An 11,405-nucleotide genomic window follows, 5' to 3' on the forward strand; every position below is an offset into this window, starting at 1 on the left:
ATTCCACAGCAGCAGCAGTAGCACCATAGTAGCACCACAGTGCCCGTGCAAGGGTGGCTGTCTCAGCACTCACATTCCCAGAGAGGATGCAGGAAGGGTGAGCTCTGTCCCAGACAGGTGAACAAGTGGATAGCTCATTCCAGTTGCTTGACTGAACTCGGGATTTTCAGTACCCCACCACCACCACCCCCTTCCCAGGAGTGCCCAAGTATGTTTCAAGAAGGCGAAGACCTGAAACCTCTAGCCACTGTCTTGTGTCAATATGTATGATTGCTGAACTCAGGGAGATTCCAGTGGAAGACCACTGTGACCACCCTGGTGGTGGGCACACGGGATGAGTGGCTCTGGGTGGCATGGAGAGATTTTTCAAAGCACTCTCAAGACCTGCCAAAGTGACAGGTGACCTTGGCAAGTCTTGTGGAGCGTTTTTGAGACATCCCCTGTGATAGTGTTCAGCACTGAAGAGCCCTCTTTTGGGTCCCAGGTGTGGTAGTGTGGAAGACAGCACTTCTGGACCAGTAGCACTGCCATCAGGGACTAACCCAGGGTGACCTGTGTTTGAATAGTGGTGTCTAACCAGTCAAATCCACCTGTGTCAACTGGAAGACTCCCATGTAGCCGAGCTCACCATCACCCTAAGACAGAACTTCGGTGCTTATTTCAGAAATAGCACGATAGTATGAGCTCCATAAAAAGCAAAGCTTATGTGGAGTATGTTCACCATTTTAGTTTTCCACTCAAGGTGTTATTGGGGATTCATGAACCTAGCTAGCATCCAGTGATTTATATTCATCCTTTTTTTTAGTAAAATAATGAATTTAGTGAGTGAAGGAGATGTTTTCTACTGAGTAACGTGCATGTTGAAATTTTAACATTGTTCTGGAAGATTCTGATTTCTCTCTCTGATGTTACAGAAATGGAGCATCGATCGGTTAAAAAGGCTGGCATCGAGGCCCAGGATGTCAAAGGTTAGTCACGTGGCTCTTGGGACCAGGAACCAAAGGCCGTTTGTGTTCTTGTTTTGGTGACTCTTGACTGAAACTTAAAAAAAAAATTGGGGTAAAAATATAGCGTCTGGTAAACCATCTGTGTTGCCTGCTCTGTACAGAAACTGAATGTCCCATTGCCTCCGTGCTCTGAGCAGTGTGGCCGTGATGGGCTCAGATCGCTGATGTCTAGTGGCAGGAAGTGACTGGGGATAGAGGGAATCCACAACCTGCGAGCCAGAGGGGGAAGGTCAGTCACTTCACAGGAACAGGGAGAATACCATCTAGTGAACTGGAAAAGACTTCTCATGAACAAATCCTAATATAAAGGAATGTGAATAGCTTTGGTAAGGTAATATTATTCAGATGTGGAAAAAGTGGCTCTGCCTTAAGTTCACATTTCAGTTCCATTCAGCACCATGACTTCCTAAGGGCCTTGTATGTATAAGATACTACAGATGTAAGGGAAATGAAACTGCCAGACCAGAAGACAGTAGTATCCTGGAAGAAAGGAGAAAGTGAGGGAAGGAGAGAGAGCGAGAGCAAGAGCGAGAGAGAGAGAGAGAGAGAGAGAGAGACAAAGATCAATTGATTCACACCTGTATACACAAATACAAATAAATATATCAATGGAATATAACATTAGCAATGGGGAAATGATATTTAGCTACTGCAAACTACCCCTGGGTTTATTTGGAACTCCTTATCAAATTATAATTATAATTATAATATTATAATTATCTTGCTTGCTGAAACAAGGTACATTTTCTGCTGTTGACAAAGTTTTCGTGTGTCGATTATTTTTAAATGATTCAAAAAGTTATGGAAAATGGAATTAAGAAATAAGTTTATGTTGATGTAAATTGTTTTTTTTTAAAGCACACACATGGGACTTTATCAGTGGATTTCAAAAATTGGGGGCACCCTAAAAAAAGTCTTTTGATTTCATTTTCTGTGCGCTTCTGGAAGGTGCATGTCACAAACCACCCCGGGTTTCTGGTGAGGTGCACCTGATGTTCCAGTCACAAAGCACTTTGGTGATTATTTGCTCTACAAGTAGTTCACCTAGATATTCAGACAGGACCCTAGGCTTACTTCTTTTCCTTTCTCATGAAAACAAATTTTTAAAAAGAAGATGAAAAGAAGCAAGAACCAAGAGGGATAGAGTTTAAGAATCATCTCTAGGCAGGTAAGAAAATATAGCCATAATATTATAAAATAAGCAAATACCAATTGTTTGGCAATTGTGCATGTTTCACACAGGTGACACTAACGGCTAGCATTCACATCTGCTCGTGTACTGATGCCCTGGGTTTCTAGGATTGCTAATGTAAGGCTGTTGATAAGTCCTGTTTGTATACCAGTAAAGATATCGTGAGTAATAGCTGGCCTTCAATAGCCATATAATTGTTGCTGCTGTCCCCATTTTACATAGTAGGAAATAGGCCACAGAATTGCTGCCAAGATCATAGTAAGTATTAGTGACAGTGCTGTGTGGCACAATGGATTATGCTGCCACCAAGTGCTGGTTTAAATGCTGGCGACTCCACTTCTGATCCAGCTTCCTGCGAATGTGCCTGGAACAGCCTTGGGAGACGTGCTTGGAGACTTGCCACCCATGTCAGCAGCCTGAGTGGAGTTAGAGTCCTGACCCAGCCCTTGCCACTGGATGGATGATCTTCTTCCTCTTTTCTCTCTTTCCAATTCTGCATTTCAAATCAATAAATCTCTTTCATTATAAATGAAATAAACCCAAGGTCTTTGGATGCCAGGGCCTGAATTCTGAACCACTACTTCTGTTCCGAAAAGGAGAGGGTGATGCCCCAGTCACTCACTATAAATGCTTCCAAACTTTGGAAACCTCTCACATTTCTAAGTGATATCAAACTATTTCTGGATCCGTTTTTGGGTATTTAAAAATATCCCACTTGCATTGGTTGATTTGTTGAGAACCACCCGACCTCTTGGCTGGTCAGTGCAGGAATAATAATGCCCTCTTGTAAGTCATTTCTCTCTCCTTAGTGACCGCTGTGGAACCCATTGGGTTGGAAAACTTCTTGGTTTTGTGGCACAGCCCGGCAGTTTAAGCAGTGAATGTTATTGACATATCTCACCATTCCAGGCCAGGTTTAGTTGTTACAAAGAACTGAAGTCATAGGAAGGTGTTCTACTCATTGCACTCATAGAACTTTCACTTTTTTTTAATGTTTATTTTTATTGGTCAGGCAGAGTTACAGATAGAGAGTGAGAGATTGCAAGATCTTACCTCCTCTGGCTCTCTCACCAAATGGCTGCAATGACCAGAGCTGGGCCTGCCTCCTACTCTTTTTTTTTTTTTATTGCTTATACAAATAACAGAGCAAGGACATCCATCTACTTGTTCACTTCACAGATGCTTGCATAGCTGCCACCGGATCAGGCAGAAGCTAGAAGCCTGGCAATTCACCAGGCTCTCCCATGTACCTAAGCCATTGTCTGCTGCCTCCGTGGCACATTCATGGGAAGCTAGGTGGAAGGCTCGAGCAGGGACTTGAGTGTGGAGCGCTGCTGTACCACAATGCCCAACCAGAGCATCCTTTCTTAATAAACTGTTTTAATAAAAGAAAAAAATACATTTATAATAACTTTTTCAAAATCATGCTTTTTTGAAAATTCCTTTATAAATGCTGCAAGAGTCTTTGCTCTTTTCAGGTATGTGGTCATGTTTTATTCTAGTTAGACAGCTCTAGCACTGTATATGATATGGAACAGTGCCATGTTTCCGATCCCCCTGCCTTCCACCATGCAGCCCCACAGCACAGCTACTTCACTCCTCAGCCAGCAGGGATGCTTCAAGTTACTGGTATTTATTAATAAAAGAATTTAGGATGAAGAGTTAAAATGTCAACATTTAGATTATTTGTGCTCTGAGGTTCATTTTCAGACTCTTAATAATGCATCTTGTCCTAGGTTTCTTACTCCTGAGAAGAGCCACATGATTGCTTTTTATAATGTATTGGGAGATTTATGCTTAACCTCCTTTCTTAGATTATACAGCACCCTTTATATATTAAATATCTTACCAAAGTTGGAATGTTCAGATATATTTAGGCAATTCCACTTTAAGAAGTGGTATACAAAGCAAGTACTTTTTCTTCATTTTTTATGGTACAGTTCCATAGGTTCCCCTAATGGAGTTATAACTGTTTTTGAAGGACTATGGTATTGTTATAATATAGGGGGAATCAGTAGGGAAGAGGATCTGGGGGAGGGAAGGGAAATCCCTGAGCCTATGGAACAGAATCATAAAATAAATAAATTAAAACAACAGCAAAAAGTCCACCATTTTTCCATTTCAGTATATCCTGACATTGTAGGTATAGACAATGGCCGAAAGTTCAGCATCCTATTGTCAAGATAGATTTAACAGGTTTATTGGGAGTCCATCTTTGATACTGGAGTAAAGTTGTATAGTGCGATATATCTTCTCTTCTCAATATGATAAAAATCAAGAACTTTTAAAGTGTCATGTTGTACCTTAGAAAGACCATTGCCTCATTGTCATCATGTTGTGAATGCCGAACTGATTCTTTTTGATCAAGTTATCCACACCATCCATTCTTCTTTCCAACATGGAGCCCAATCCTGAATCTGCATGGTCAAAGAAACAAGGCTTTAGAAAGGAGCTGGTACAGCTATTACATTAGGTGCAGATAAGACCATAAATAACAAATAGGGAAAGCTGGGGATTGCTCTTGACGTACCCACACTTCAAACAAATCGACCTGTCTTCCAAAGAGAACAAGCTCTTGAATACCATGCTACACCCTTGACCTCTGTTTCCTGACCTGATCATCTATTGTTACATTCCTTCTTAAAGATCAAACAGTGCTCTGGAAGCATAGAAGTCTACTGGTAACTCCCGTTGGCGCCTGACACTTGGAAAGGCTGAATTCCAGACATTTACTCTAGAGACCAGTGCCTTTCCTTCCCTGTCATTCAAGTTTCAAGAGCCACTTGAGCAGAACCCAGGAGAAGAAAGTATGAGACCCCCTTAGCCATAGCTGAAGGAAGGAAGTGAAGCCACCTGCTCCCCGGTGCTCCTAGGAGTCGCGATCACAGGCCACCCGTGGGCCTGATGGGATGCTGAACGCACAACAGTGCCTGGTGCCGGGCAAGGGCTTCACATACTAGTCACAACTGCAAGGGAAGCTTGAAGCAGAAAACCGGAGTCTGCCTCTTGTTCATGCCTTCAGTTGTATTTACAGAGTCTAAATTTAGGAAACATGTCCTTGGAGGAGTGTCTGGCAAGCCGTTACACTGAATCTGTACATAGGAGAGATTAGGAGACTCCAATGACCGTGCCAAGCCACCTGGTGCTGCCATTTTGTCAAAAGCTCCATCAAGACATATACGTAGCCTGTCGTGTAGGACAGCAGGGCTCATCAAAAACTCAAACTTCGGAAACCTTGGGAGTGCTTTGGCGAATGTGGCTGTGTCCTCCAGCTGGGCAAATTCTCTGTTGGCCTTCATACACCGTGGCTGTGCAGATCCGCGTCTGTGCTTCCCAGAGGCAAGAATGTCATGCATTTTTTGATCAGGAGTCAGTGAAACCCCTGCCCCAACCTATCTGGTTCGGTTGCATGAATTTCCCGAGCAGTGCTTTAGGTCCGACGCCCATCCGGGCTCAGCCCTATCACAGAATGTTTGTACGAGTTACCTTCGTCAGCCACAAGAATCTCTACACTGAATCTGCGTGCGCATAGGTTTTGCTCAGAATTATGTTTAAAAGAAAATCTTGAAAAGGACGTAGTTTCCTTTTTTGACCTTATGACTTGTAACCCTAAAATGGCTGTGCGCAGCTCTACATGCAAATAACCAAAAATCCAGTCAACAGGAAAGAGATGCGTTACCTAGCAGTACACGGAAGCAAATATTGACAAAGCATTCTTGGACATTTGTGTCCAGCAGTTGTGGGAAGGAAGTGTTCCCAGCACAGTTTTACAGATGCAGTTACTAAGGTCCAGATCCTTTAAGTAACTTGCCCAAAGTTATACAGCTGCCCGAGAGGAAAAGTGGGGCTTGGCTGCAGTCTTGCTAACTTCTGTGTGCACACCAGTTCTTTTCCTATACAACACTACCTGTGATTTTAGATCTGGAATGATCTAAGGGAAGAATGCATCTGTGTGGACCTCTAGCTAAAGAGAAAAGTCAAACAAACAAACAAAAACAGATTTGAAAATAAAACCCATTCAGCGGTAATGGCTGATCACCCTCCCTGCCACCAGCTTGGCAGAGGTGGGTCAGATAGGGAAGCCTGAATACTACGTGCGTGGGACTCAACGAGTTCTTCGTGTGACCAGTTGATGGTGGGGCCGGGAAGGGGTGGGTGCGAGGGAGTGGGAGTCTCTGAGTGGGCTGAATATTGTGACCTCTTCTCTCCCCTGAAGAAGCTGAGGCAGTTGTTGAAAGCAAAATGGAGGACAAAGCCAGTGCCTCGGAGTTGCAGAAGATGCGAGAGAAGCAGAAACTGCTCCAGGAGCCGGGCTCCGGAGTGCCCGTTGTCCTCCTGACCACCCTCCTGGTTATCCCGGTGCTTGTCCTGCTGGCCATTGCCATGTTTATTCGATGGAAAAAAACAAGGGTGTTTGGAGGCAAGTAAAATGAGCCCCTTGAATTCAGAACCTGCCGTTGAGAACGTGCTTGGCTTAATTACCCTCCAGATTTGGGCTGTGATGGTTTTTTTTTTTTTTCAATGTCTTTTTGTTTTTGTGTCTGTGGCTTTTTTTTTTTTAATGCTTTCTACCCTTTTTGATGTTAGTGTCTGTGTTCCAAACATTGTAATTAGTATCATAGTTGAAAGTATAATATCTGGAGCCTCTGAGATGTAAACAGCTGAATTAAAATCGAAGCCTTTTAGCAATGGGCTTCAGCCAAGTCCCGTCTCCATCTGACACGGTGGAGATGGATCGGCTTCAGGCTAAGCCAGGAGAGGCTTCCCGCTGTTAGGAGCAGGTCCATTCCGCAAAGCACCTGGCTGGCTCACTTCATATTCCCCCATCACACTGACGCTCCAGTTCCTAGCTGCATGACCTCGGGCAAGTTACTTAATCTCTCTAAACCACAGTGTCGTCATCACTAACGTGGGAATAACCTACAGTGTTGGGCAAAGGTTAAGTGGCACCTTATGCAGCAGGCATCTGTCTTGGTACCTGGCACCCAGTGAATACTTAACATCACCAGGGACTGCGATGAGTAATCACTGGTAATGAGGAAATAAAAGGCATAAGAAGTCATAAAAGATGCTGGTTGTAAGCATCAGCTTTCCAAGGAAATCCACTCGTTCTATAAAATAAAACCATTTAGCAGTTTTGAGTAGTCACAAGGTAGGCTGGCAGCCTTCCCTGACTGAACTAGGCCAAAGGACAACACAGAGTTTCTTTTAAAACATCCTAAAGAATGAACAGCTGACCCGGCCCCTGACCTCCCCCACTCAGCATCAGTTAGGGCCCTGGCCGATCCCCAGAGGCTAAGGCAGGAGGCTGCAGCCATGTCTGGTAATGAACCTCCTGACCTGGGTGGGAGGCAGCGTTTGGTTCTATTGCTGGTAAAGGAGACCGAGTCAGGGATTCAGCGACTTTGGCAAAGCCCTGCGAGGGGAAAAAAAAAATTGGGGAACAGAAAACAGAATCCACTTAATAAATATAAGAGGGTCTTGAGTTGTCGTTGGCATTTCACCTGCAATCAGTTAATCTCTACAAAAATACAGCTGACTCTTCCAAAAGAACCACCCCGAGCCCCTTCGCCGGAGGTTAGGATGCTGGAGGGGACTCTGCAGGAAAGCTCGTGGAAAGTGCATACTGTGGAAACACTGGGTACTGGGTTCACAACTGTTGGCACCAAAATCAACATTTTTGTTTGTTTCCTGCAAGCTTTTTTGAAGTATCCTCATGGATGCTTCACAAACATAAGGATTCTGAGGAGTTTGTCCCCTTATATGCCTTCAGGACAAATGACAGTTCCTGGCCAGAGAGGTTCCGTAAGCAGCTGTTGAAGGAATAAGTAAATAGATGCTTACATTTCAGCTGGCACAAAGAGCAGAAGGTGTCTAAGCGTTGGCACAGGGAGAATCAGGGTGTCGGGCAGGAGCAGAGCCCACAATAAGCACCCTACTCTAGAAGAGCGGGGATGCCAGGGAGGTGTCCACTGTTGAGTGCGTGGGACCTGGCAGCAAAATCCAAGTGTAGAAAGGAACGTGTTATGAAAAACGAGGCCTAGGAAAGCACCGTGGGTTGACCGTGTCTGATTTTTTTTAACGGCATGTTTTGTCTTCGTCGAATACATTCAATTTTAAGAGCAGATCAGCCTGTCACCTTTTTCAACATTTGTTCTTGATAGAGCTTATCCAATCTATTCTAACATTTAAGAAACTCTCCAAGACTAAATGAAAAAGCCCTATTTTAGGCATCCGTGTTGTGTGTCAGCTCCACGGGAGACGCCAGGCCGAGCTCAGGGGATTCCAAACCGAGCACGGGCTGTCCCGCGCCCGTGGAGGTGACCTCACAGTCCTGCCATTCCTCTCCCCTTGCCTGTTTCTGTATCTCCTTCACCCCTCCCTTCCCTGTCACCTGCCTGTCGGCCCTCTGGATGACACTGTCCCTGCTCCTGTCTCCAAGGCTGTGTTAATAGCAGACTCCTGAGCTCTGCTTTCCCTGAGTCTGGTCATTTAGAGCGCGGTGGAAGCAAGGTGGGAAAGCGCAGGGAGATCAGCTCATTGGGGAGTTTACTTCCGCATAAAACAAATACATGTCCTTTGCGGAGATGCCAGCCGCCGCCTCTCCGACCCCTCGCCGGGAGCGCTTGCGTCTCCTTGCGTTCTTAGCAATGCTCAGGGTTGCATGGCCTTTGCCTTTGGGAGAGTCTTCCACAAAGAGGAAGTGAGGTACACGGATCCAGGGTTCCAGAGCAGGGCATGCACCATTCCTAACAAGTGATGTCCACAACAGATACTCATGAACTATACTAACCAGTGCTTCCAGTATTTTACAAGTCATCGATCACCTAATTCTACCCTAATACAAACGACTAATGTCTTTGGAGCATCTCCCTGCTGTGTTTAAGCACATCACATGCCAACAGCCACCTAAGCCATGCACTTTGGGTGAAATTATTGTCGCTGCATCCCAATCTGAGGCTCAAAGCAGTGATTTATCAAGATTGCACAGCCTGCAAAGGACACAGGCAGGAATCGAATCCATACATAAATCTTGATGGGCCTATATACATCCTGGGGTACTTACATCATGCCTCAATAATATATTGTCTTTTTCTTTTCTTAGAATTGCATACAGACAAGAGCCAGGTCTTATTCATCGTTAATAACCTCCTGGCTTTGCATTGACATTGGTGGAAATTTTTTAAATATGCCCTTTTTATGTTTTTTTTTTTTTTTTTTTTCAGATTCTGAGCACAAACTCGAGACAAGTTCCGGCAGAGTACTGGGAAGACTTCGAGGTAAGCCTGTGGCCTTTCAAATCCTCACTTTCAGTTCAAAGTCAGCAGGCTCCTGTCTTTCAAAGAGCAGGGAGGGTATTTCATGTTTGATGCCAGAAAATTGAACAGCTGGTGTGCGGCATGGCATCCCTAGCATGTATGCAGGATGCAAACCGTAAACCAAACCCAAGTGCCTGGCGCTGCCAGCATCCCCCCCACTTGTCTTTTTTTCCACCCTGTCATTCTGTTATGCAATTCGCTTCCCCTGGCCTTTTATTTGGCTTCATTTGTCTTGCGTACATTTTCTGTCACTCCTGTTGGCATGTCAGTGCTTGTCACAGGACGACCTTTTCAGATGTCACTGAGCCGAGCAGCTGCGCTGGAATTGCGTGCCATTCCCTGGGGAGGGGAGGCACGCAGGTGAAGGTGGGCATGCTGGCTGGGGGCATGCGTGTTCTCCCTGGGGAGCTCCATTTTTGCTGCTCTCATAGACGGGTCTGGGGTATGGCAGCTGTCTGGCCCCACAAGGAAAAATCTCTCTCTGTTCTATTTTCCATATCGACCTGTTCCAGCCCTAACCCTGACACTGTCTGTCGTTTGAGAACTGACAGTGGGATGGTGCGATTGTGTGAATTCCGCCTCAATTGTCTTATCCTTTGCTCTCCCCAAGGCAAGGGAACTGGAGGCTTAAACCTCGGAAATTTCTTTGCCAGCCGCAAGGGCTACAGTCGAAAAGGGTTTGACCGCCTCAGCACCGAGGGGAGTGACCAAGAGAAAGACGAGGATGAGGGGAGCGAATCAGAAGAGGAGTACTCAGCACCAGTACCCGCCGCGGCCTCTTCCTCCTGAAAAGCAGGCAGCCAGAGGGGTGGCATGAGAAGTACCGCCTGTCCCCGATCGATGCCTGTCCCTTTTAGCACGTGGAAAGCTTGTGGATTTAATTGTAAGCTGTGCTCGTCCACGTGGGCCCATACACATATTCTTGCCTGCATTTCAGTTAAGTTGGCTTCTGTTTCTAATGGAGGAGTTTGCTGACGGCTCATCACAGTGCCAATGTCTTGGTATGAATGTAGATAGAGAAGCGGCCGGGCTGCTCCCAGGCTGCCCACTGCCTCTGCTCCTTCCCATCTGGGAGCCGTGTGTGTGTGTGTGTGTGTGTGTGTGTGTGTAAATAGCCCCACTCTGCTTGAGCGCAGTCTGTGCCCCGTCCACCCATCGCCAATGTCTTCCTTGGTGCCTTTCCCCTTCAGCATCCTCAGCCCGTGGCAGTAAAGAGAAACTTTGTGCTACACCACGACAAAGCTGCTAAATCTCCTTCTATTTTTTTAAAATCACTAACATATATTGCAATGAGAGAAAGGAAAAAAAAGTCTCTATTTAAATCCTTTTTTTTTAATTTCTTCTTCAATTGGTGTGTTTGGGGATGTCTTATTTTTAGATGGTTACACTTGTTAGAACACTATTTTCAGAATCTGAATGTAATTTGTGTAATAAAGTGTTTTCAGAGCATTAACTGTCAGAGTGTATTCTGTCGTTTGTGCGTATCAGCAGGGTGTTGTAAAATAGAAATAATAATACACAAGTCTCAGCTATAGTGAAACTGCTCAGTGTCTTTGACTAGAAGATATTTTATTACATAGCCAACATGAATTAAAATAATCAACTGGACAATGTATGTGCAGTAGAAAATTCAGAGGGGTTTTGCCTGCAGGGTGTCCGTCAGAGGGTGCCAGACTTGCGTCAAAGAGGCTCAGCGTTCACAGCGAAGAGGAAGCCTCCTTGTCAGATCTCCTATGCAAATGAGTCCATTTGCATAGATGACTATCAGTGGTTCTCCTTTTGAAGCATGACTTCTGAATTCCCAAGTGTCCATAGAATGTTCTTCTCTTCCAGTAACTGCACATTGCCTTTAAAACCTTTTATAGCTCATCAGTGCAGCTTAGTAAG

General features: G+C 45.1%; 1 protein-coding gene across 8 annotated transcripts in view; it reads left to right on the forward strand.

The window, feature by feature from the left end:
* The window catches only part of PAM (peptidylglycine alpha-amidating monooxygenase), a 153,601-nt gene extending 142,630 nt beyond the window's left edge, over nucleotides 1-10,971 (forward strand). For 4 of the 8 annotated variants that reach the window (XM_004586180.3, XM_004586183.3, XM_058656395.1 and 1 more), the window contains 4 exons: nucleotides 915-968; nucleotides 6,416-6,619; nucleotides 9,426-9,479; nucleotides 10,129-10,971. In XM_004586180.3, coding sequence (XP_004586237.2) covers nucleotides 915-968; nucleotides 6,416-6,619; nucleotides 9,426-9,479; nucleotides 10,129-10,307 — 491 coding nt within the window. In that variant the 3' untranslated portion in view covers nucleotides 10,308-10,971. The remainder of the gene's footprint in view (nucleotides 1-914; nucleotides 969-6,415; nucleotides 6,620-9,425; nucleotides 9,480-10,128) is intronic. The other 4 variants (XM_004586181.3, XM_036497599.2, XM_012927316.3 and 1 more) reach the window with 2 other exon arrangements.
* Nucleotides 10,972-11,405: the final 434 nt, after the last annotated feature.

Source organism: Ochotona princeps, chromosome 28 (genome assembly GCF_030435755.1).
Source record: "Ochotona princeps isolate mOchPri1 chromosome 28, mOchPri1.hap1, whole genome shotgun sequence".
NCBI lineage: Eukaryota > Metazoa > Chordata > Mammalia > Lagomorpha > Ochotonidae > Ochotona > Ochotona princeps.